The sequence below is a fragment of the Leptodactylus fuscus genome, chromosome 8 (genome assembly GCF_031893055.1).
Source record: "Leptodactylus fuscus isolate aLepFus1 chromosome 8, aLepFus1.hap2, whole genome shotgun sequence".
Lineage (NCBI taxonomy): Eukaryota > Metazoa > Chordata > Amphibia > Anura > Leptodactylidae > Leptodactylus > Leptodactylus fuscus.
The window spans coordinates 23,310,162-23,337,944 of NC_134272.1; the positions used below are offsets into that span (position 1 = coordinate 23,310,162).

The 27,783-nt window shown below is 44.0% G+C and overlaps 1 protein-coding gene across 1 annotated transcript; it reads right to left on the reverse strand.

Moving 5' to 3' along the window:
* On the reverse strand, nt 1-25,421 carry LOC142216533 (putative methyltransferase DDB_G0268948). Its single transcript, XM_075284407.1, has 7 exons — nt 25,405-25,421; nt 19,284-19,435; nt 16,668-16,831; nt 16,367-16,580; nt 15,331-15,437; nt 2,218-2,355; nt 1-88 (listed from the first exon to the last, which is right to left on the reverse strand). Exons 2-7 carry the CDS (start codon nt 19,392-19,394, stop codon nt 1-3), a joined length of 822 nt encoding a protein of 273 aa, XP_075140508.1. The 5' UTR covers nt 19,395-19,435; nt 25,405-25,421.
* Between the last annotated feature and the right edge of the window lie 2,362 nt (nt 25,422-27,783).

Genomic DNA, 27,783 nt, shown 5'->3' on the forward strand with positions numbered 1-27,783 from the left:
TTAATGTTTGCAAGCCAGGACACAGTAGTGCTTGAAATGTGCAGTTAGCCGGGCAGAATCGGCCTCTTCTCCAAGTATCTCCCGGAATCTGTAACAATAATTTATAGAAGTCAGTGATTTTATAAGACTGTTACATGCTGTTTAACCTTTCTATTGTGCTATATGAAGGTCTTTCCTTCACAAGAGACATCTCTCTAGAATTAATTTAGTACATAGTATTGAAAAACTGGATAACTTTACTTGACATTTACATGGGCAAATTCAAAGATTTTAAAGGAGGACTTTCTGCATTGGGGTCTGGTATAAAACAACAACTAACTAAATAACTAACTAACGCAAACTCAATTGATGCTCTCCTATTTGTCAACATACATGTCAAATGTTACTGTTAAGTAATGATGTTGTACAAATGAGTAATTCCTTATTTCTGTAATATTCCAGGTGACCTATACTAACAACTAAAGGGTTAATATTGATATCCAATATTCATGGTTATTCACTTATATCCTACAGTGGTTATGGGTAAGTTTACATCATCCCTTGTAGTTTAATGGTTAATTCTATATAACAATTCTATAGTTGCGAATCAAATTAACACAAAGCAATTTCAGCTCCTGGTGAAAATCCGGACATACCCATGACATTTCAGATGGCTGTCAAGCAGCTGTCTGAGCACTGATGGGGTCTCTAATGTGAACAATCCCGACATTAACAGAAAAAAAAAAAAAAGAAAAAAAAAAGAAAAAAAAAAAAAACTTGCAGCGAGTCTACACTGTGAAACTTGAACAATAGATTACTCCATATTGCAGCACAGTTCCTATCAGACTGTTGGCAAGATGTGAAAGAAAGATGAAAGGTGTACTAAAACTGCATTCCTTGGGAGGGGGGGGGGGGATACAGAGTTTTTTGGTCAGGAAACTGATTCAAATTCCTCCTCCTAAGAACGCCTCACCATACTGTCCTATGGGGATATTGTCACTACCTGAGGAGAGACCACCTAGTCAGGTGTGTGGAGTCTTACAAAGCCATTTTCGCTCCACTGTAGGGGATGATCCCATGATTCCCCATAGTGGATCGACAATGGCTTTGTAAGACTCCACACACCTGACTAGGTAATCTCTCCTCAAGGAGTGACAATATCCCCATAGTCTAGTCTAGAAGTCTCTCACCTCTGCCCAGACAGTTCTCCCTACGCTGTGCTGATGAGATCCAATCAGATTCAGTTTCACTATTTACATCTAGGGAAACAGATTTGCATACTCTTCCCATACAGTCCTATGGTGAGGCGTTTTTAGAAGGAGGAATTTGAGTCAGTTTCCTGGCCAAATAACTGTGTGAACGCAGTCTTAAGGGTTCTTTTTTAGCGGAGCAAGTTGTAGTTTTTAATATCGTTTTGCCAATGTATGACTAATTTCACTTTATTCAGTTCTTTGTGGGAGAGGAACCAGCAAAATTAGCATTTTTTTATTGCAATTTTAATTTTTATTTTTTTTTACCCGCTATTCTGTTCACTGAATGGGATAAATATTATAATTTTATAGTTCAGTCAATATTCAAACATGGGGATATCTAATTTTTTTATGTTCATTGACTATTTTGATGTGTAATTGATGGCAAAAGGGGAGACAAACTTTTAGATTATTTTTTTTTTTTAACACTTATTAAAACTTTACTTTTTCATATTTTTTTTTAGACACCCCCCCCCCCCCCATGGTACTTGAAACCTAGAAAGTCGCTCATACAACTGTATTGTAGTATATTGTGAAATTCATTAATGTCCATTACAATCTTAGCAATGACCAGTCTCCTGACTGACATGCCAACCGATCACCTCCAAGGGATAACATTCTGGTGGGCAGCCATTGGGTCCAATATGATGGTGGCCATGAGACACTTCTATTTCGGTGCCTCGGTCGGAAGCCTTTCCATACTTAATTAGTAACACCAGGATGTAAAGATATGTTATATGTTGCTAAGGGTTTTTGCTAGAAATATGGTTGTGATCCAGAAATTGCAAGTATATCTTTCATTTTACTCCACACCAAAGTAAGATAAATTTCTTCCCTGTGTTTCTGCCTAGCAGTCAAGCTAAAACTCAAAATTCTCTGTATAAATAAGTAACCATAATAAGTAACAATAGCCAAGTAACCTTTAAAATGGTAGAATCAGGCAATTTCCTATGGAATGTCATGAAAACATGGAATATTTATACGGTACCTTCTATCAATCTGTATAAGAAATTGTTCTGCTCCTTTCATATCTTTCTCTAGGAATATCTGAAACATAACCATTGACTGGATAAATCCAATAATTTCAGGAATGGACATCTCATATTTGATTGGTATATCTGTGATCCTGAAAAAAAATATTCTGGTGATTTATATTGAAGGTGATTTTATTTGTATATTATCTGGAAAATTGCACATAAAAAACCCAAAACCCACATTGCATTTAAAAACAGGTACACACGATGATAAGAACAAGAGAATGGGAAGTAGTGACTAAGCAAAATGTGGCTAAATTCAGACAAGGGGGTTTCCACCAAGTATATACTAACCACTTGAACATGAGGTGCTACACTGTTTCTGTAACTAGTCAAGTCTATGGGAGTTACAGAAACAGCGTACCCATTTCGATAAATCCCAAGGATTTATGTTCTGGATTTCACTGTCAATGAGGTTGCTAGTGAGGAAAGTGCTGGAGAATGGAGTCTTGGGGTGTGGTGGGTATAAAGATAGATGCGAATCCCAAAGGTACATAGATACTGTGTCTATGCTATAAATGGCTTTAGTGGGGAAAACCACTTTTACTCTGGGTAGATGCTAATAAATTCTGCTTTCACTGATAATAACCCTAAACACTATAGTGGTCATTGTAAGCTGTGACCAAACGGAGCATGCATGTGCATTGGGAAATTAAGAGAAATACAGTAGCTGTTGACAGATATCTACTGAAAGTTTTTTGACACCTCGAAGGGGACAGCCAATCTTATAAAACTGATTCCCTTTTCCTTAAAGGGGTTGTTCCATCGCAAGGATCCCATCTATACTGCTAGTTTATGTGGATTTAAGACTTTTCCTAAATGCATTGCTTTATCAAAACTGCTTTGTATGGACGCTATCTTAATTTATTCACTTCATTGTTTACACTCAGTTTCTATGGCCCTTGGGATTATCTGCTCATTTGTCAAGTGATGTAGCTGCCTGCTCTCAGGGAGGGAGGGAGGGGCTGGGAGCAGCTCTGGGCTGTTTGTGACTTTTAAGTAGCGGAGCTTCTAAGATAGGGGAGGTGAGAGCTCCCAGATTTCTGAGCTCTTATCAGTCAGTTTAATTGAATTTGGCTGATAAGGGCTGAGATAGGGAGTCCGTAACCTCTGTATGTAATGTAAACTGACTCAAATCCAGCTCTGCTACATCAGTTTCACACTGTGGTAATTCATTTACAACCAATCCTGTGAAAGTGAAACTCCGCCCAACAATGTGCTGAGAAAAGCAGGAAGTGAAGAGAGCACAACAGCCTGCAGGTGAGTGAACAAGCATCATGGAAATAACCCTTTAAGGCTGAATCCCCACGTAGCTTTTTGGGTTGCAGATTTTGTTGTGGTTTTTTACAGCCAAAACCAACAATGGCTACAAAAGGAATGTGAAGCATATAGGAAGTTCTTCTATTTCTACCTTTTGCTCAATCCACTCCTGACTTCGCCTCAAAAGACTGCAACAAAAAGGGGTTTAGCCTAAGGGTTTTTCCAGCCCTGTAAATAAGGCAACTTAAATGTATACGGGAATAAAATGGAGGATCATTTCTGACAACATCTATAGGGTTAATATAGTAGGATTTTTAATGTGTACTTTGAAATATGAGGTTCGCGCATCTCTAGAAATCGATACCCTCCCTCAAAACCAGACTTGTGTGGCTCAGGTTCTAGATTTCTTTCAAGTTGAACAGGTTTGGTATGAACCACACCTTACATTGGTTTGAGGCTCAGTTAACAGAGTTTTTTTAGTCAGGAATCTACCTCAAAATCAGCCTCCAAAAAAAGCCTCACAATAGAGTTCTATTGGGGGGCTTTTTTTTGGAAGCCGATTTTTAGAGGGATTCCTGACCAAAAAACTCTGTGTGAACTCACACTAAGGGTTACTTCCAGAGGCTGTGTTCACATGGAGTAACACGCCGATCATTCTGACACGTAAACACTAGAGATGAGCGAACACTAAAATGTTCGAGGTTCGAAATTCGATTCGAACAGCCGCTCAATGTTCGTGTGTTCGAACGGGTTTCGAACCCCATTATAGTCTATGGGGAACAGATACTCGTTAAGGGGGAAACCCAAATCCGTGTCTGGAGGGTCACCAAGTCCACTATGACACCCCAGGAAATGATGCCAACACCTCTGGAATGACACTGGGACAGCAGGGGAAGCATGTCTGGGGGCATCTAACACACCAAAGACCCTCTATTACCCCAACATCACAGCCTAACAACTACACACTTTACACACTCAATACCACCTCTCTGACAGTAGGAAAACACCTTGAAACATGTGTATTTGGCACTTGCAGTGAGGAGAGCTTGTCACCAGCAGTGAATTTGGCCCTTGTAGTAAGTTGAGGTTGGCACCAACATTTGTTTTGAAAATCAGGGTGGATTGAGCCTCTAACCAGCAGAGTTTGGGCAAATTCATGGTGGAGGGAGCCTCTAAAAACCCCAGTTTGGACCAATTCATGGTGGAGGGAGCCTCTAAAAAACCCAGTTTGGACCAATTCATGGTGGAGGGAGCCTCTAACCAGCCCAGTTTGGGCAAATTCATGGTGGAGGGAGCCTCTAACCAGCCCAGTTTGGACCAATTAATGGTGGAGGGAGCCTCTAACCAGCCCAGTTTGGACCAATTAATGGTGGAGGGAGCCTCTAACCACCCCAGTTTGGACCAATTCATGGTGGAGGGAGCCTCTAAACAGCCCAGTTTGGGCAAATTCATGGTGGAGGGAGCCTCTAAAAAACCCAGTTTGGACCAATTCATGGTGGAGGGAGCCTCTAACCAGCCCAGTTTGGACCAATTAATGGTGGAGGGAGCCTCTAAACAGCCAAGTTTGGACCAATTCATGGTGGAGGGAGCCTCTAAAAACCCCAGTTTGGACCAATTCATGGTGGAGGGAGCCTCTAACCAGCCCAGTTTGGGCAAATTCATGGTGGAGGGAGCCTCTAAACAGCCCAGTTTGGGCAAATTCATGGTGGAGGGAGCCTCTAACCAGCCCAGTTTGGACCAATTAATGGTGGAGGGAGCCTCTAACCACCCCAGTTTGGACCAATTAATGGTGGAGGGAGCCTCTAACCAGCCCAGTTTGGACCAATTAATGGTGGAGGGAGCCTCTAACCACCCCAGTTTGGACCAATTCATGGTGGAGGGAGCCTCTAACCAGCCCAGTTTGGACCAATTCATGGTGGAGGGAGCCTCTAAAAAACCCAGTTTGGACCAATTCATGGTGGAGGGAGCCTCTAAACAGCCCAGTTTGGGCAAATTCATGGTGGAGGGAGCCTCTAACCAGCCCAGTTTGGACCAATTAATGGTGGAGGGAGCCTCTAACCAGCCCAGTTTGGACCAATTAATGGTGGAGGGAGCCTCTAACCACCCCAGTTTGGACCAATTCATGGTGGAGGGAGCCTCTAACCAGCCCAGTTTGGACCAATTCATGGTGGAGGGAGCCTCTAAAAAACCCAGTTTGGACCAATTCATGGTGGAGGGAGCCTCTAAACAGCCCAGTTTGGGCAAATTCATGGTGGAGGGAGCCTCTAACCAGCCCAGTTTGGACCAATTAATGGTGGAGGGAGCCTCTAACCAGCCCAGTTTGGACCAATTAATGGTGGAGGGAGCCTCTAACCACCCCAGTTTGGACCAATTCATGGTGGAGGGAGCCTCTAACCAGCCCAGTTTGGACCAATTCATGGTGGAGGGAGCCTCTAAAAAACCCAGTTTGGACCAATTCATGGTGGAGGGAGCCTCTAAACAGCCCAGTTTGGGCAAATTCATGGTGGAGGGAGCCTCTAAACAGCCCAGTTTGGGCAAATTCATGGTGGAGGGAGCCTCTAACCAGCCCAGTTTGGACCAATTAATGGTGGAGGGAGCCTCTAACCAGCCCAGTTTGGACCAATTAATGGTGGAGGGAGCCTCTAACCACCCCAGTTTGGACCAATTCATGGTGGAGGGAGCCTCTAAACAGCCAAGTTTGGACCAATTCATGGTGGAGGGAGCCTCTAAAAACCCCAGTTTGGACCAATTCATGGTGGAGGGAGCCTCTAACCAGCCCAGTTTGGGCAAATTCATGGTGGAGGGAGCCTCTAAACAGCCCAGTTTGGGCAAATTCATGGTGGAGGGAGCCTCTAAAAAACCCAGTTTGGACCAATTCATGGTGGAGGGAGCCTCTAACCAGCCCAGTTTGGACCAATTCATGGTGAAGGGAGCCTCTAAAAACCCGTTTGGACCAATTCATGGTGGAGGGAGCCTCTAACCAGCCCAGTTTGGGCAAATTCATGGTGGAGGGAGCCTCTAAACAGCCCAGTTTGGGCAAATTCATGGTGGAGGGAGCCTCTAACCAGCCCAGTTTGGACCAATTAATGGTGGAGGGAGCCTCTAACCAGCCCAGTTTGGACCAATTAATGGTGGAGGGAGCCTCTAACCAGCCCAGTTTGGACCAATTAATGGTGGAGGGAGCCTCTAACCACCCCAGTTTGGACCAATTCATGGTGGAGGGAGCCTCTAAACAGCCAAGTTTGGACCAATTCATGGTGGAGGGAGCCTCTAAAAACCCCAGTTTGGACCAATTCATGGTGGAGGGAGCCTCTAAAAAACCCAGTTTGGACCAATTCATGGTGGAGGGAGCCTCTAAACAGCCCAGTTTGGGCAAATTCATGGTGGAGGGAGCCTCTAAACAGCCCAGTTTGGGCAAATTCATGGTGGAGGGAGCCTCTAACCAGCCCAGTTTGGACCAATTAATGGTGGAGGGAGCCTCTAACCAGCCCAGTTTGGACCAATTAATGGTGGAGGGAGCCTCTAACCACCCCAGTTTGGACCAATTCATGGTGGAGGGAGCCTCTAAAAACCCCAGTTTGGACCAATTCATGGTGGAGGGAGCCTCTAAAAACCCCAGTTTGGACCAATTCATGGTGGAGGGAGCCTCTAACCAGCCCAGTTTGGGCAAATTCATGGTGGAGGGAGCCTCTAACCAGCCCAGTTTGGGCAAATTCATGGTGGAGGGAGCCTCTAAACAGCCCAGTTTGGGCAAATTCATGGTGGAGGGAGCCTCTAACCAGCCCAGTTTGGACCAATTCATGGTGGAGGGAGCCTCTAACCAGCCCAGTTTGGACCAATTAATGGTGGAGGGAGCCTCTAACCAGCCCAGTTTGGACCAATTAATGGTGGAGGGAGCCTCTAACCACCCCAGTTTGGACCAATTCATGGTGGAGGGAGCCTCTAAACAGCCAAGTTTGGACCAATTCATGGTGGAGGGAGCCTCTAACCAGCCCAGTTTGGGCAAATTCATGGTGGAGGGAGCCTCTAAACAGCCCAGTTTGGGCAAATTCATGGTGGAGGGAGCCTCTAAAAAACCCAGTTTGGACCAATTCATGGTGGAGGGAGCCTCTAAACAGCCCAGTTTGGACCAATTCATGGTGGAGGGAGCCTCTAAACAGCCAAGTTTGGACCAATTCATGGTGAAGGGAGCCTCTAAAAACCCGTTTGGACCAATTCATGGTGGAGGGAGCCTCTAACCAGCCCAGTTTGGGCAAATTCATGGTGGAGGGAGCCTCTAACCAGCCCAGTTTGGACCAATTAATGGTGGAGGGAGCCTCTAACCAGCCCAGTTTGGACCAATTAATGGTGGAGGGAGCCTCTAACCACCCCAGTTTGGACCAATTAATGGTGGAGGGAGCCTCTAACCACCCCAGTTTGGACCAATTCATGGTGGAGGGAGCCTCTAACCAGCCCAGTTTGGGCAAATTCATGGTGGAGGGAGCCTCTAAACAGCCAAGTTTGGACCAATTCATGGTGGAGGGAGCCTCTAAACAGCCAAGTTTGGACCAATTCATGGTGAAGGGAGCCTCTAAAAACCCGTTTGGACCAATTCATGGTGGAGGGAGCCTCTAACCAGCCCAGTTTGGACCAATTAATGGTGGAGGGAGCCTCTAACCACCCCAGTTTGGACCAATTCATGGTGGAGGGAGCCTCTAACCAGCCCAGTTTGGACCAATTCATGGTGGAGGGAGCCTCTAAAAAACCCAGTTTGGACCAATTCATGGTGGAGGGAGCCTCTAAACAGCCCAGTTTGGGCAAATTCATGGTGGAGGGAGCCTCTAACCAGCCCAGTTTGGACCAATTAATGGTGGAGGGAGCCTCTAACCAGCCCAGTTTGGACCAATTAATGGTGGAGGGAGCCTCTAACCAGCCCAGTTTGGACCAATTAATGGTGGAGGGAGCCTCTAAACAGCCAAGTTTGGACCAATTCATGGTGGAGGGAGCCTCTAAAAACCCCAGTTTGGACCAATTCATGGTGGAGGGAGCCTCTAACCAGCCCAGTTTGGACCAATTAATGGTGGAGGGAGCCTCTAACCAGCCAAGTTTGGACCAATTCATGGTGAAGGGAGCCTCTAAAAACCCGTTTGGACCAATTCATGGTGGAGGGAGCCTCTAACCAGCCCAGTTTGGGCAAATTCATGGTGGAGGGAGCCTCTAAACAGCCCAGTTTGGGCAAATTCATGGTGGAGGGAGCCTCTAAAAAACCCAGTTTGGACCAATTCATGGTGGAGGGAGCCTCTAAACAGCCAAGTTTGGACCAATTCATGGTGAAGGGAGCCTCTAAAAACCCGTTTGGACCAATTCATGGTGGAGGGAGCCTCTAACCAGCCCAGTTTGGGCAAATTCATGGTGGAGGGAGCCTCTAAACAGCCCAGTTTGGGCAAATTCATGGTGGAGGGAGCCTCTAACCAGCCCAGTTTGGACCAATTAATGGTGGAGGGAGCCTCTAAAAAACCCAGTTTGGACCAATTCATGGTGGAGGGAGCCTCTAACCAGCCCAGTTTGGGCAAATTCATGGTGGAGGGAGCCTCTAAACAGCCCAGTTTGGGCAAATTCATGGTGGAGGGAGCCTCTAACCAGCCCAGTTTGGACCAATTAATGGTGGAGGGAGCCTCTAAAAAACCCAGTTTGGACCAATTCATGGTGGAGGGAGCCTCTAAACAGCCCAGTTTGGGCAAATTCATGGTGGAGGGAGCCTCTAAACAGCCCAGTTTGGACCAATTCATGGTGGAGGGAGCCTCTAACCAGCAGAGTTGTGGGAAAGCAGGGTGGAGGGAGCCTCTAACCAGCAGAGTTGGTGGAAATCAGGGTGGAGGGAGCCTCTAACCAGCAGAGTTGGGGGAAATCATGTTGGAGGGAGCCTAGTATTAGCAGAATTGTGCAACGCTTATGGTGGAGGAGTATGAGGATGCGGAGGAATTGGAGAGGTTGAGTACAGACATGGAGTTTCATGTTGGGGTGCTTTACACAGGTGGGCACAAAAATGACGGCTCTACCCAGTGGTGGTTCATTTTTATCAAAGTGAGCCGGTCGGCACTCTCAGCTGACAGACGGGTGCGCTTGTCAGTGATGATGCCACCGGCTGCACTGAACACCCTCTCAGATAGGACGCTGGCGGCAGGACAGGACAGCACCTCCAAGGCATATAGGGCAAGTTCAAGCCACAGGTCCAACTTCGACACCCAATACGTGTAGGGCGCAGAGGGGTCGGAGAGGACAGGGCTGTGGTCGGAAAGGTATTCCCGCAACATGCGCCTATACTTCTCACGCCTGGTGACACTAGGACCCTCCGTGGCGGCACTTTGGCGAGGGGGTGCCATCAAGGTGTCCCAGACCTTAGACAGTGTGCCCCTCGTTTGTGTGGACCGGTGAGAACTTGGTTGCCTACTGGAGGAACTGCCCTCCCTGCCGCCAACGTCACATGCTGGAAACATCTCCATCATATTCTGCACCAATTGCCTGTGGCAAGCATTGATGCGATTGGCCCTCCCCTCTACCGGAATAAAAGACGAGATGTTGTTTTTATACCGGGGGTCAAGGATAGCAAAGATCCAGTACTGGTTGTCCTCCATGATTTTGACAATACGCTTGTCGGTTGTAAAGCACCCCAACATGAACTCAGCCATGTCTGCCACAGTGTTAGTTGGCATGACTCCTCTGGCCCCACCGGAAAGTTCAATCTCCATTTCCTCCTCATCCTCCATGTCTACCCATCCGCGCTGCAACAATGGGACGATTCGAAGTTGCCCGGAAGCCTCCTGTATCACCATCACATCATCGGACAACTCTTCTTCCTCCTCCTCCTCCTCCTCCTCCATTAAACGCAGTGAAGCGGACAGATGTGTGGACCTACTCTCCAGCTGTGACGGATCGGATGCTATCCCTAACTCCTCTGTGTGATCTGAGTTATCCCTGATGTCAATCAGGGATTCTCTCAGAACACACAAGAGCGGGATTGTAAGGCTCACCATCGCATCCTCAGAGCTCACCCTCCTTGTGGACTCCTCAAAGACCCGTAGGATGTCACAAAGGTCTCTCATCCATGGCCACTCATGGATGTGAAACTGAGGCAGCTGACTTTGTGGCACCCTAGGGTTTTGTAGCTGGTATTCCATCAAAGGTCTCTGCTGCTCAACCACTCTATTCAACATCTGAAACGTTGAGTTCCAGCGTGTGGGGACGTCGCACAAAAGCCGGTGTTGTGGCACATGCAGGCGTTGCTGGAGAGATTTTAAGCTAGCAGCGGCTACTGTCGACTTGCGAAAGTGGGCGCACATGCGCCGCACTTTCACCAGTAGCTCTGGAACATTGGGGTAGCTCTTTAGGAAACGTTGCACCACTAGGTTGAAGACGTGGGCCAGGCATGGAACATGTTGGAGTCCGGCAAGCTCCAGAGCTGCTACCAGGTTCCGGCCGTTATCACAAACGACCATGCCTGGGCCCAGGTGCAGCGGCTCAAACCATATTGCCGTCTCATCGAGGAGGGCATCCCTCACCTCGGAGGCAGTGTGCTGTCTGTCCCCCAAGCTGATCAGCTTCAGCACAGCCTGCTGACGTCTACCAACGCCAGTGCTGCAACGTTTCCAACTCGTAGCTGGGGTCAATCTAACAGCGGAGGAGGAGGCGGTGGCGGAGGAGGAGGCGGTGGCGGAGGAGGAGGCGGTAGAGGAGGAGGAGGAGGGGGGTGTTCTTCTCGTGTCCCTGCCAGGAATGTTAGGCGGGGAGACGAGGTACACCGGGCCAGTTTGGGAAGCAGTCCCAGCCTCAACTACATTCACCCAGTGTGCCGTCAGTGAAATGTAGCGTCCCTGTCCGCATGCACTTGTCCACGCGTCGGTGGTCAAGTGGACCTTTGTGCAAAGCGCGGAACTAAGGGCCCGCCTGATGTTGAGTGACACGTGCTGGTGCAAGGCGGGGACGGCACACCGGGAGAAGTAGTGACGGCTAGGGACGGCATAGCGAGGTGCCGCAGTTGCCATCAGGTCCAGGAAGGCGGGAGTTTCAACAAGCCGGAACGCCAACATCTCCTGGGCCAGCAGTTTAGCGATGTTGGCGTTCAAGGCTTGCGCGTGTGGGTGGTTAGCAGTGTATTTCTGCCGCCGCTCCAATGTCTGAGAGATGGTGGGTTGTTGTAAAGAAACGCCTGATGGTGCCTTTGATGGTGCAGGAGAAGGAGATAAGACAGGACCAGGGGAGGATGAGGTAGAAGTCAACAAAGTGGCGGAGGCAGATGAAGTGGTGTCCTGGCTCGTCCTCTGGAGTGCATCGCCAGCACAGTCAGCAGTGGCAGTGGCAGAGGCAGAGGCAGAGGCAGTGGCAGTGGCGTGAACGGCAGGCGGCCTTTGTCCTGCCGTTGCTGCCTGCCACTGATTCCAGTGCTTGGATTCCAAATGACGGCGCATTGAAGTGGTGGACAGGTTGCTCTTCTCAGAGCCCCTAATCAATTTCGAGAGGCAAATTGTGCAGACAACACTATATCTGTCCTCGGCGCATTCCTTGAAAAAACTCCACACCTTCGAGAAACGTGCCCTCGAGGTGGGAGTTTTTCGGGGCTGGGTACGAACTGGAACATTTTGGGAGATTCCGGGTGTGGCCTGGCTTCGCCTAAGCTGCTGACCTCTGCCTCTGCCTCTAGCTACCCTTTTTGGTGCTGCACCTGCCTCAACATCCACACTACTTTCCCCGCTTGACATCCCCCCTGTCCAGGTCGGGTCAGTGTCCTCATCATCCACCACTTCCTCTTCCAACTCCTGTCTCATCTCCTCCTCCCGCACAATGCGCCGGTCAACTGGATGCCCTGACGGCAACTGCGTCACATCATCGTCGATGAGGGTGGGTTGCTGGTCATCCACCACCAAATCGAACGGAGATGGAGGAGACTCTAGTGTTTGAGCATCTGGACACAGATGCTCCTCTGTTAGGTTCGTGGAATCGTGACGTGGAGAGGCAGGTTGAGGGACAATGAAAGGAGCGGAGAACAGCTCTGGGGAGCAGGGACAGTTTGGGTTATTGTTCTGTAAAGCTTCGGAATTTTGGGAGGAAGGAAGACAAGACTGTTGGGTAATAGGAGGAGAGGAGGCAGAGTCTGACTGGCTGCTGGACAATGTGCTGTAAGCGTTCTCTGACAGCCATTGCAAGACCTGTTCCTGGTTCTCGGGCCTACTAAGGTTTGTACCCTGCAGTTTAGTTAATGTGGCAAGCAACCCTGGCACTGTGGAGTGGCGCAATGCTTGCTGCCCCACAGGAGTAGGCACGGGACGCCCTGTGGCTTCACTGCTACCTTGCTCCCCAGAACCATTCCCCCGACCTCGCCCACGGCCTCGTCCACGTCCCTTTCCGGGAGCCTTGCGCATTTTGAATTCCTAGTTAGAAATTGGCACTGTATACCAGTAGTAAAAATTGTGGGTGCACGTAACCCCAATATATTCTTTGAATTCCCAGTCAGACACTGGCACTATATGGCAGTAGCAAGAAATGAGGGTATTTATAACCCCAATATATTCTTTGAATTCCCAGTCAGACAATGGCACTGTATACCAGTAGTAAAAATTGTGGGTGCACGTAACCCCAATATATTCTTTGAATTCCCAGTCAGAAACTGGCACTATATGGCAGTAGCAAGAAATGAGGGTATTTGTATTCCCAATATACTCTTTGAATTCCCAGTCAGACAATGGCACTGTATACCAGTAGTAAAAATTGTGGGTGCACGTAACCCCAATATATTCTTTGAATTACCAGTCAGAAACTGGCACTATATGGCAGTAGCAAGAAATGAGGGTATTTGTATTCCCAATATACTCTTTGAATTCCCAGTCAGACAATGGCACTGTATACCAGTAGTAAAAATTGTGGGTGCACGTAACCCCAATATATTCTTTGAATTACCAGTCAGAAACTGGCACTATATGGCAGTAGCAAGAAATGAGGGTATTTGTATTCCCAATATACTCTTTGAATTCCCAGTCAGACAATGGCACTGTATACCAGTAGTAAAAATTGTGGGTGCACGTAACCCCAATATATTCTTTGAATTACCAGTCAGAAACTGGCACTATATGGCAGTAGCAAGAAATGAGGGTATTTATAACCCCAATATATTCTTTGAATTCCCAGTCAGACAATGGCACTGTATACCAGTAGTAAAAATTGTGGGTGCACGTAACCCCAATATATTCTTTGAATTCCCAGTCAGACACTGGCACTATATGGCAGTAGCAAGAAATGAGGGTATTTGTATTCCCAATATATTCTTTGAATTCCCAGTCAGACAATGGCACTGTATACCAGTAGTAAAAATTGTGGGTGCACGTAACCCCAATATATTCTTTGAATTCCCAGTCAGACACTGGCACTATATGGCAGTAGCAAGAAATGAGGGTATTTGTATTCCCAATATATTCTTTGAATTCCCAGTCAGACAATGGCACTGTATACCAGTAGTAAAAATTGTGGGTGCACGTAACCCCAATATATTCTTTGAATTCCCAGTCAGACACTGGCACTATATGGCAGTAGCAAGAAATGAGGGTATTTGTATTCCCAATATATTCTTTGAATTCCCAGTCAGACAATGGCACTGTATACCAGTAGTAAAAATTGTGGGTGCACGTAACCCCAATATATTCTTTGAATTACCAGTCAGAAACTGGCACTATATGGCAGTAGCAAGAAATGAGGGTATTTGTATTCCCAATATATTCTTTGAATTCCCAGTCAGACAATGGCACTGTATACCAGTAGTAAAAATTGTGGGTGTATATAGCCCCAATTCTATTGCTAGGGGACTTGCAGGGTATTTCTGGGGTGAAGGTGGGGGGGCACACCGTTGGAACGGGTATCGGGGTATATATCGGGTATACGGGAATACACTGACAGTGTATTCCATTCAGGATCCTGGGAAAGCTGGGTTGCGGCGATTGAGCCCGTCAGTGCCACGTTACACTGACAAGCTTCTCCCTGGAATTTAGCTCTTACAAGAGCTGTTGGTTGTCTTCTCCTTCCTATCCTAGCCTGTCCCTGCCTACCCAGAATCTAAGCCCTAGCTAGCTGGACGGAAACCTCCGTCCTCGGTGAATTGCAAGCTCAGAATGACGCGAACCTGGGCGGCGCTGTTCTTTTAAATTAGAGGTCACATGTTTTCGGCAGCCAATGGGTTTTGCCTACTTTTTTCAACGTCACCGGTGTCGTAGTTCCTGTCCCACCTACCCTGCGCTGTTATTGGAGCAAAAAAGGCGCCAGGGAAGGTGGGAGGGGAATCGAGTAATGGCGCACTTTACCACGCGGTGTTCGATTCGATTCGAACATGCCGAACAGCCTAATATCCGATCGAACATGAGTTCGATAGAACACTGTTCGCTCATCTCTAGTAAACACGTGTCAGTGAGCACAGTAAGACAGAATCCCATTGACTTCAATGGGTAGCGTGCGTAAGACCGAACCCATTGAAGTCAATGGGATTCTGTTTTACTGTGCTCACTCTGACACGTGTTTAGGTGTCAGAATGAGCGGCGCGTTACTCCGTGAGAACACAGCCTAAGTAGGTTAAAGTGAGTATCACCAAAACCCAGCATATCAACCTAACTCTGCAGATAGATTCAGGTTACCCTAACCCATTAATATGTTGATATGCAGGTTATGGTGACAGACTCCCTTTACCCGTCACCTCCTTATACACAGATGTACTGATACTCTATTTTGGAGATAACTGCCATGTTGACATTAGAGCTGAGCGCTATAGCAGACATTAAATACGTAAAGCTTACCATTCCTTGTCCTGTAGTGGAATAGCCTCATATATGGTTTTATACTGGCAAAATGGATGTCCCAGGATTTTACGATTAACATCATATTGGAAAAAAGTATCCCACACCTGCCAAAATATATATTAAAAAGCATTAAAAATGTACATTAATAGTTTTGATCAAGGTTGGACTATCCCACAGCCGTTGCACAATAAGCCCTTAACATTATAGGAATTACCCAATTTGGTGCTGACTTTAGACACAATCACACATCATCTTACCCCCTAGGTATGCAGTCAGTTGTTGCATTCAATATACAGAAAATTATTTTTTTTCATCATCATGTTATGAAGATCATAACTTTATTATCAGTCTTTATAGCTGTATGAGCATTTGTTTTTGTGAGATGCGTTGTATTTTTTAATAGCGCAATTTTGGGAAGCCTATACAATTACCCAATTCTATTAAACTGCAAAACAAATCTAGAACGTCATATTATTGTGGTCAGCATGATGCCAGCCGACTAGGTTCTGCATGAACACATCAGCACCCCCAACCTGCAACAACGGGAAAGACAAATGAGCAGACACCAACTCACTACATGATCATTGTTAGCGTTTTCAGAGGCTACGATATCTAAGGGGTTAAATATCTCCTCTCACTATTGTAGCAGCAGACAGTTGGCTATATGTTGCAGACTAAAACTGCCTGGTAATGGTGCCAGCTCGGCTCTAAGCATGGTGTACAGCATGGTGCAGGAATTGGTTAAAGGGGTAGTCCCAAGATTTGAACTCTCAAGATGAATGTTAAGTGTCTGATTGGAGGAGATAACATAAAAATGGTAGTCCTGTGCCCACCCTTCAGCACTTATAACCCCCTGTATGACTGGTGGTCAAAACCTTTATTCTAATAGTCAGTGGGGGTCTCAGGGATCAGACCCCACAGATCTAACATAGAAATGATAGCTGATAGAATTTCATACTCAGAATTCTAATATACAAAATGAAAGATACATAAATTGTATTGGCATTATGACTAAATTAAACCAGTATGTTACCTCTGACATCACTACATTTAGGTCATGTGACAAGTCCTTGTATTCAAGCTCAGTGGCTGGATAAAAAGCATGTGCAGCAAAGCACCCTTTTGACTTCAGTACTCGGACTGCTTCATGGGCAAATTTATCTACCGTGAACCAATGAGCAGCAACAGCAGCAGTCACCAGGTCCACAGAAGCATCTTCCAGGGGCAACTTCTCAGCCGGTGCCACCCTATAAATAAAAAGAAGAGGATTGCCAGTGTGATTTATGGCATCTATTATGTCAACAGAACTGATGTAAATCCTGTAGAATACTCACATATATGACACATTGTTTGCTAAAGTATTTTGTTTAGCCAGATTTATTTGGGATTCACTAAGGTCTATTCCCAGGACCTTCTTGAAGTGAGGAGCTAGAGGTAAAGTGTAACGTCCAGCCCCACAGCCGACATCCACCGCCATTTCTAGTGGTTGCCCATTTGTCTAAAGACAAGAGCAGAGTATATTTATAGATCAAAATGCTTTCCATATATATTATGTTTGTTACACTGACACGGCAAATGGTAGATACATACAGGCATTTGTTTTGTTTTTGTTCTCTTAGTTGCTTAAACGGCAGATAATTATCTATTCACATGTATAATCATTATTACTATACCAAAAGTGGACATTATATCAGAAGACACCTGCAACATTAGTACAGGAATCTATATCGTCAATTGAAAACGTATTAACTCAAGTGGGAACAAGAAGTATATTTACCGTTGTCACCTTCAATAGCTATCGAATGAATGTTCAGCCGACAACTAGATCTTTTGACCCCTAAGTAAAAGTTTGGCTCAAGCTGAGTGTCTAAATGGTCAGAGGGGAGTAATCACCACTGGTGGAAGCTTATTTCTTCTGAGAATTAACAGACTAGATATGTAAAAACACTACTACTAACTAACAACCACCACTAAACAACAACAACAACAACAACAACAACAACAACAACCACAACAACCACTAAACAACAACAACAACAACAACAACAACCACCACTAAACAACAACAACCACCACTAAACAACAACAACAACAACCACCACTAAACAACAACAACAACAACCACCACTAAACAACAACAACAACAACAACAACAACCACTAAACAACCACCACCACTAAACAACAACAACAACCACCACTAAACAACAACAACAACAACAACAACCACTAAACAACAACAACAACAACAACAACAACAACAACCACTAAACAACCACCACCACTAAACAACAACAACAACCACCACTAAACAACAACAACAACAACAACAACAACCACTAAACAACAACAACAACAACCACCACTAAACAACAACAACAACCACCACTAAACAACAACAACAACAACAACAACAACCACTAAACAACCACCACCACTAAACAACAACAACCACCACTAAACAACAACAACAACCACTAAACAACAACAACAACCACTAAACAACAACAACAACAACAACCACCACCACTAAACAACAACAACAACAACAACAACAACCACCACTAAACAACAACAACAACAACAACCACCACCACCACTAAACAACAACAACAACAACAACAACAACAACAACAACAACAACCACTAAACAAACAACCACCACAACAACAACCACCACTAAAACAACAACAACAACAACCACCACCACCACTAAACAACAACAACAACAACCACCACTAAACAACAACAACAACAACAACAACAACCACCACTAAACAACAACAACAACAACCACTAAACAACAACAACAACAACAACAACCAACAACCACCACTAAACAACAAACAACCACCACTAAACAACAACAACAACCACCACCACTAAACAACAACAACAACAACCACCACTAAACAACAACAACAACAGCCACCACCACTAAACAACAACAACAACAGCCACCACCACTAAACAACAACAACAACAACAACCACCACTAAACAACAACAACAACAACAACCACCACTAAACAACAACAACAACAACAACAACAACAACAACCACCACTAAACAACAAACAACAACAACAACAACAACAACCACTAAACAACAACAACAACAACCACCACTAAACAACAACAACAACAACAACCACTAAACAACAACAACCACCACCACCACTAAACAACAACAACAACAACCACCACTAAACAACAACAACAACAACAACCACCACTAAACAACAACAACAACAACCACCACTAAACAACAACAACAACAACAACCACCACTAAACAACAACAACAACCACCACAACCACCACAACCACCACCTAACAACCACTACTACCTAACAACCACCACTACTACCTCCTAACAACCACTACCACTACTACTACTACTACCACTACCACTACCTAACTACCACCACTACTACTACTACCTAACCACCACTACTACTACCTAACAACCACTAACTAACAACCACTACTACTACCACTACTACTAACTAACAACCACTACTACTAACTAAAAACCACTACTACTACTACTACTAACTAACCACCACCACCACCACCACCACCAACTAACAACCACCACCACCACCTAACAACCACTACTACTAACTAACAACCACTACTACTAACTAACTACCACTACTACTAACTAACTACCACTACTACTAACTAACTACCACTACTACTAACTAACTACCACTACTACCCAACTAGCTACTAACCAACTACTACCCAGCTACTAACTATTAAGTACTAACCAACTACTAACCAGCTACTATTAACTACTAATCAAGTATTAACTACCAACTACTGACAATCTCATTTTGTTATTTTTTTCAATAAGTAGACACCACCTCTATGAAAAATTATCTTCAAGTCAAGACAAAATTCCCCGGTTTAAACAATTGGCCAATATGGCTGGAGGAGTCACTTACTTTATCTTTCACATACGATAGAACCAAATTCATGATTTCATTAGAAACTGGGATCATATACTTTTGATATACCGAAGAAAATGCCGTCTTCTTGAACAGTTGGACTGCCATGATGATATGAGCTTAGGCTGCGGTTAGTTATAATGTAAAATCTGTCAAATAAAAACAATGGGGAAAAATTTAGACTGCACCCTAGACAAGATAAATGAGACGTATGCACCAGAGTTATCACAGTGGCTGATGCAGGATGATAAATCTAGTTCATCTTTAGACTGTGTAGTCAATTTTGGTTGCCATTGTCCCTTCTTAAAGGGGTTGTGCAGGACTAGAAGACATGGCTGCTTTCATCTACTCAGGAAGTGATCGCATGTCCATTAAAAAAATGGCAATGCTACAGATCAGCCCCATTAAAATATTCAGACTGAACTGCACCATGGCGATTTGACCAACAGATGCGATTTAACATCTGGAGAAACAAATCAGAAATCAGCCATGATTTCTAATCCTGCAAAACCCTTTAAAGTGAGACTTTTCTGGCAAGTCATGTCCCTTAAACATTATGCCTCCATGTAGGACTAGGTAAAAAAAAAAAAAAAAAAAAAAAAAAATCACATGGAATACATGTAACAAAAAATTTAGGAGAAGTAGTTTATTAGAGCCGTAAGTGTATACAGTGAAAAAACCCCTTTAAGTAGATGGATTACCAAAACCACCACTTTCAATCAGTGGTATGTATAATCTCAATTTCAGAATGGATGCTATACATGTACTATAACTACTAAATAAAAGTGAAGCTAAAGGGCAATGATGGTCATAGTTGTAGTTTCCCCCGAATGCTTCCAGTAGGAGAGGGGACCTCTACTCTGAGCCAATGCGAAGGCATTCAGAAGTTGCTAAGTAGCCTCCTACTATTCGACTCCTTAAGCCTTGGTCTCGAGCGGATGCCCAGTGATGTTCAGACTTTAGTACCATACTCCACTCCAAAACTACCTCCACTGTTCAGCCTCCTCCAGCAGCAGATACTGGAGGCCAAGCTTCAGAGTAGTCCTAGCCGGGGTCTGGTTACCTTTTAGAAGGTTCCAGCTAACACCTCCTGGCACAATGTCCAAAAGTAGACAGTTAATCTCTCTGTCTCGCGACTGTCTCTGCAAGAGCCTTGGGCTGCATCTTCCTCCTCAGGGGCTGGATAGAAACCGCTACTACTAGGCTACTCCAGCTTTAAACTGAGCTCGAACAGTTCCTCTGGAGACTTATATCTCACAGACCTCACCCAGTGGCCTTCATCTCAAAGTACAGAGCTGGCTTGCTCTGACTCCACTGAAAACTAGTAGGCTACTCCAGCTCTAAACTTATACGTCATTGGTTCCTTGGTTATGTATGTAGAAGGCTCAGGAGCTGTCCTCTCTATACATGGCAGATGTATAATACAGCCAACCCCACCTCTAACTGCTGCGATTGGTGCAGACAAAGATTGCAGATGTTAACACTATAGATGTCATGGTCAGAAGCATCTAATGTGTGAAGGTGCCATGAGCGCCACCATCTTTACACAATGGTGGCGCTCCAGAATGTCATTGGAGAGCGAGGATCGGCTGCCATGACAGGCGTCAGCCTACTGAAGGCTCCCATGCTTATCACCACATTAGTTCTATTAGGCTGCAAATAGTATGAGCGATCAGACCCCCTGTACAAGGAGGTTCAAGGAGGAAAACTATCAAAAATGTCATCTTGTCCTGCATAAAAAGACACCATACCCAACTCCATACTAGCGAATAGGAAAAAGTTACATATGTCAGAAAATGACGATACCAATTTTTTTTTTTTCCATTTTGCAAAGTTTTTCATTTTTTTAAAGAGTATCAAAACATTACAGATACCATATAAGTTTGGTATCGCCGTGATCGTACTGACCTTCAGAATACAGAGAACATGTCATTTTTACCACATACAAGACATAACCAAAAGGTACTGCACTCTATAAAAATGAATGGCGGTGCAGGCAGGAAGGGTTCTCCAACCAGCAGAGCAGAAGACAAAAATTCTGCTGCACACACTTTAGAAGTGGAAAAACTTATTTCATTTGTGATTATACCAAAAAATACATCAGCTGATACGCCATGCATAGAAGGATTGTCATGTACAAATGGAGCAGTAGATCAATAGTAGAATCAGGACGTTTCGGTCTTGAAGACCTTCATCACGCTAGATTTACACAAGCAGGAAAAAGGAGTACATGGCGTATCCACTGATGTATTTTTTTTTTTGCTATAATCACAAATTAAATTAATTTTTTACCATTTCTAAAGTGTGTGCGGCAGGATTTTTACCACGTAGTGAATGTCATAAAAATTAAACCTATAAGAAATTGTCACAAATCTGTTTTTTTCCCCCCCAATTCCACCTCATTCTGAATTATTATTTTTTTTTTTTAGTATTTATTTCCAGCTTTCCAGTACATTGTACAAGATATTGAATGGTGCCATTACAAAGTACAATTTGTCCCGTAAACAGTAAACCATCATGTGACTGTGGACCAAAAAAAAAAAAAAAAGGTTGATTCTTGGAAAGTCGGGAGGAAAAAAAACGATACACAAAAACAAAAATTGCCTCGGTCCTTAAGGGTTTAAACAGCTACACCCATAAACTGCATAAATAAATCATGCATATATGTGTCAAGGTGGGTGTAGTTCTATAATAAGTGCAATTATTGCACAATCACCAGAAGATTTTAGATAAAGCGATGTAAAGTTGTAATTCTGCTGATCGGAGCTATAGATATGTCCCACAACAAAAAGCCAATTAGTAAAGTTACTCTTGATTATCCAGCCAGACAAACAATTTCAGCAGTTAAACAACAAAATCTAATTAGAAAATACCTGCAGGGAACATTCAAAGAACATGCAGTACCCATGTACTGAGGAGGTGATGTGCCAAAGTGAGCCTCTGCACCACTCCCGATGTGCGTTTCAGCTCCACCATCATCAGAGCGTGGTGTCGCCAAGTTCATAGAACCTTTCATAGAGGTCTAATGAGGGACAGATACGTTTCAGGTGGAGAACAGTAGTTACAAGAGCACATACTCATATTTCACCCAAATTCACACAAATTATTGGCACATGCTATGAGAACATGGCCATCACCAAACATCCAGCTGGTCGACCTGAGGGCGGAAGAGACATGGAGGCACAAGAAGTCATGGCTTTTCCCTCGACTGTTGTCCTACTTCATGACAATCCTCTAACAGGTTATTCCTATTAGCTGCTACTGTTGATACATCTTCGGGATAGGTCATCAATAAGAGATTAGTGGGGGTCCAACACCCAGGACCCTGATGATCTGCTTCTTGAAGGGACTTAGTTGCTTGTGCATGCATGACCCCTTCACATTACTTTGCATATCATCTGTTTTATAGCAGCTGCACAATGTTACTACAGGCTGTAATTACATTGCATGGCCTCTATGAAGCAGATACTGCGCAATGTAAATAGGGAAGGAGTCACAGTGCTAACAAAGTCACCAAACAGCTGATCAGCAGGAGTCCCAGGTGTTGGCTCCAGCTGATCTCTTATTGATGACCTATCCGGAGGACAGGTCATCAATACAAAAGAACTGGAATGCCACAAGGTTATCAACCTTTTAAAAATGTATGGTCCATCATTATAGGCCAATCATTTTAGATTGTCAGGGGTCTGACTGTTAAGACCTCCACAGATCAGATGTTTCCCAGAGCTCACAGGTCGCTGCATTGTTTACATACTGGTGACTTATAGTCAATGGGGTCTCCATGTTTACCCACTGTCTTAGAAGTGTCATGGACGGACTCTGAAAAACAGAAATGCTGTGCTAGTGTAAACTTAAATCATCATCATCAATATCATCATTATCATTCCAGTGACTTTTTTTAGACTGTGATATGTCATAGACCTGGTTATGGGCTTCTTGCCTTCCATTACTAGTATTTTCATATCTATATTTACAACTAGTGACCCTTCGAGCCACCACTACCAGCAACAACATCAATGTCCTCCTCCAAGTTATAGCTCAAATATTCTCATCAAATTCATGAAAGTTCAGCATCAGCACTTCGATTTCTATTCTATGAATCTATTCACTATAAAGATATATAAATATTGTCGAAGTGACTGAGAAGTAGAAATGCAATAAAGTTGCTAAACCTTGGCTTAAAGTCACAGTGTCACTTTCATCATCATTTTACTTTGACTGACATGATGAGTGGGACCGTATACTCCACAATGTCAGTGCTAATAAGTTGCTTCTATGAAATCTACAGAAAACAGGAAGTCATGGCATATTATTTGGCTGAGCGTTCTTAGATAACATAAAACATTTAAAAGAAAAAGCACCAAAATCCTTAAAAATGTGTTTAACAAAAGTTGATTAAAAACACTTGCGTTGGGGCTGAAGAGTGGATGTCGCAGTTTCCGTATCTGCATAAATTTTGGATGCAGGTTTGATATATTATTTCTTTGTGTATGGGTTATATTCTTTTGTCTTACTTTTGTACATTTTCTTTGTTTAATTGCATATGGGCATCGTTCCTTCATTAGTTTTATTCACTCTTCGGTTGTCTATTTTTGGTATATCGATAGTATTAAATGTATTATTTGGTTACTTATTCCAGCTCATTGTAATCCTTCTTCTATATATATATATACACACACACACACACACACACACACACACACACACACACACACACACACACACACACACACACACACACACACACACACACACACACACACACACACACATTTTGTCTTTGATAAAAAAAAAAAAAATTTCATGATTTATTTTGTATTTATTTTTTTGGTACATTTGAGGTACATGTGCGTTTTGGCAAAATATAATGTCATCACTGCCACTCCCAGATTTATATAGTGTAGAATTACGACTGTACTGACGAGATCCTGTTGCGCCATTGCGACGTCAGTGGGCGCGTATTGCTGCTATAGTAACCAAGATGCCAAGGAGCGTGATCAAAACAAAGCAGGGGCTTGCACTTGGAAGCCTAAAATCGCAGGTCAACATCCGAAACTAGACTGGCCTGCTATAGGTAACTAAAGTGATAGAGAGACAGGGACCAGCTTCACAGTCAATAAAACATGTATATGAAATCCCATTACTTAAACCAGCAGGATTTACACTCCCCAGGTGAAATATGCACTGGACTTTTTTTTGTAAGGTATGGCAGTCTAAATGCTCCCCCTTCTCCCGCCAGAAGCATCAGTCCTGTTATGTTTTTCCCAGATAAGTGTACTTAGGCTTAGTTCACACGTGAATAGGGGGTGGCGGAATTTGGTACTGAAAAAAACACTTCTGGAATTAGGCAGTTTTTGGTAAAAAAAAAAAAAAAAAAAACGCCTCCAAAAACGCCAGGTGTTTTTTCCCTCCAGCACAGTGAATGAACCTTGATAAAATGCCAGGCGGTTTTTGGCAAAAATCAGTGATGCGGTTTCTGCCTCCCATTCTCTTGTATTGATTTCCTGAGGCGGAATCCGCCTCAAGAAAGGTCGTGTCGCTTCTTTTTTTCCCCCCCACTAGCGGCAAAAAAACGCTAGCGGAAAATCGAAGGATGTTTCCCACATGGTCAATGAATCTATGTCTAAATTCTCTGAATGATCAATAAGTGCACCCTGAATCATTATAGACGTATATTTGGGGTAATGTGCGGCTTTCCACTCAAATATCGGTGTCTACCATTTAGTTTATTTGTATATACCTCCTTAGGATTCCTCTGATCAGAGTTGATCGGAGGGGAAAAAAAGCATTGAAAGATTTTACTCCTAAGGGGCGCTCTAGTCCTTATGATATACAAGTCACAGAATGGGCTGAAATACTCCCCTTTAATGAATAAATATCTGAGGGACGCCATTTGAAAGACAATAAATCACCACATCAGTCTATACATGTCCTTCATATGCACTGCATAGCTTTCGGAAGACTAAATTGGTAATATTTAGATTATATAATTAGATCCATTTTTTCATTAATTAGAGAATAAAAAATAATCAAAAACCAAACCATATATTAAACTATTAATGTATATTATGTAACAAAAATATACTAACACAGAAAATTCAACTAATGGTGTACTTACCCACCTGCACTTCAGCCTCCCTAGCTACTTTTAACCTCAGAACCTTTTAAACGACCAGAAAAATCCCTATTGAGTATTTTTGCTACTATTACGCAATCCGTCAAACAGGAGTGACCAGTTTTGGCACTTCAGTCCTTATTAATAAACCGATACAACTTCAATATAGATCCTGTGATATGGGTGTGGTTGTGACCAGGGTCTCTTTAACCATAGCGCCAATGGTGCACTAGCACCGGGCCCTTTGATAGTGGGGAGCCCGTTCTGCCGGGCTGCCCTACTTGCATATAATGATCATCATTCATCCTCTTCTCCAGGAGCTGCAGGCATGATGTGATGATGTCAATTACGTTGTGCCTGCAGTTCCATGAAGATTACAGACCCAGATAGCAGGGGAGCGAGGAGAGGCAGTATTAGTGTTTTTTTGTATGGTGGGAGAGGGACATTAAACTGTGGAGACAACTGTAGGGCTAAGAAAGAGACCTTGGATTCATTTTATAGGTGAGAATCATGACAGCCCTTACAGATAAGGATGATAAGGATGTTTGGCACTGAGATCCCATTACAGATCTCAATTCCAGACAGTGATTTTATAAGATAAGATAATCCTTTAATAGTCCCACAATGGAGAAATTTCAGTGATACAGTTTCATAGATGGTACAGTAGTATACAAGAGAGAAAAACACATACAAGCTCATGGCAGAGCACTATCGGCTTTCCCGATCTGTGCCCTGGGTAAAGTGCTATCGGTCCCGGTACTGTAACTCTTTACAGTCAGAAGGGCATTCCTGACAGCCAGGGATACCCTTCTGCCCAGCAGCGCCTATCACGCTGTACAGTGTGAGCGGGGAGGAATGCCCCCTCCCCTCCTGATAATACTCGTCTATGGACAAGCACTGTGAGCAGAGGGAGGGGACGTTCCTCCCCGCTCACACTGTACATTGCCATAGGCGCTGCTGTGGAGAAGGGCGTCCCTGGCTGACTGTCAGAAACGCCCTTCTGACTGTAAAGCACTACGGTCCCGGGACCGATAGCGCTTTACCTGGGGCACAGATCGAGAAAGCCAACAGTGCGCTGAATTCAGTGCAGTGTCGGCTTTCCAGCAGTATATAGAACTGCCTGTGCCCAATCTGATGAAAGGTCCTCTTTAATGCAAATAAATCTACGTCTGGATGCCCACATCCTTTGATGGAAAGAGAAAACACTTCCTGATTTAGCGACCATTCTCCAGAATCTAAGCAAGTCCTGCTGAGAAAGTCCATCACTATGTTTTCCTTTCCCTTCTGATATACAGTTATGCACACACAGTAGAAGGTGAAAGTTTTACAATAGAACATGGATCACATATTAGAAGGGGAAAGTTACACAATAAATGATACAACATGTATCAGCAGAGGAATGTTACACAATAGAGCATAGAAAATACAGTAACACTAATAGACTGAACATTAGTTTCCGCCCAACAAAGTATTTTTTGAGATAAGGACTATAGTAACCTGTGCTTTGTCCCACCCCGATGAAAGAGAAAGGCTTGAGTTGTCTGAGTAAATTCTCACTTGTTGATTGGCAAAAAAAGTTCTGAGACTTTTGGAGAGTCTCCCATACGGCTCTCAATTCTTTGGAATTGCAGGATAGTGGTATTATGTGGGGGGAACCAATGACCCTGCAGTAGAGGGGATTGGATTTTTGCTTCCTAAACCCAATAACTTACATCAATGCTAGCCAGGGCCTTTTAACACATTGGTGGGCCCACAGCAAAGGTTTCATAATTAACCCCCCCCCCCAAATCACCACCACTTAAACTTACCTGAACCATCCAAATTGAAATGGCCCCCACATAGTATAACTTCTTATTAGCCCCATACAATATAAGTGGCCATACCCTTGAACTTATAACTAGTGGCCCCTCCTTATAAATAATAGTTCCTTTAACTGAACCCTTATCAATAATAATTATAAAGGAGTCATTATTTATAGGCAGGGAGCATTATTTAAGAGGAGGGGGGGGCTAAGAGTCCTTTACTATAAGTAATAACGCAACCTTAATTATAATCTCTGCTTATAAATAGTACCCTTTATCAGTAATAGTCCCCATTTATAACAAATAGCCCCCCTCTTATAAATAATAGTTCACCTTTATTTATACAGGGAACCTATTATTTATAAGGGAGAACTATTATGAGGGGAAACTTATTTTTAAGGAGGGCTTTTTTTTAAGGGGGAACTATTGTATATAAGAGGAAAACTTATTTTTAAGGAGGATTTATATTTATAACATACCTCCCAACTTTCAAGAAATAGAAAGAGGGACAGAATGTGTGGCACGCAATGCAAATGTAGCTCCATCCACTTATACACACAACTGTTTTCCCCTCAGCGCT

Bases quoted from the DNA above. Each gene is read 5' to 3' on its own strand.
- LOC142216533 (XM_075284407.1), bottom strand. From the start codon at position 19,394: ATGGCAGTCCAACTGTTCAAGAAGACGGCATTTTCTTCGGTATATCAA. The intron at 16,832-19,283 runs GTAAGTGACTCC...TCTTGTCTTTAG, and splicing joins TATCGTATGTGAAAGATAAA to ACAAATGGGCAACCACTAGA. The intron at 16,581-16,667 runs GTGAGTATTCTA...TTTTATTTATAG, and splicing joins GCAAACAATGTGTCATATAT to GGTGGCACCGGCTGAGAAGT.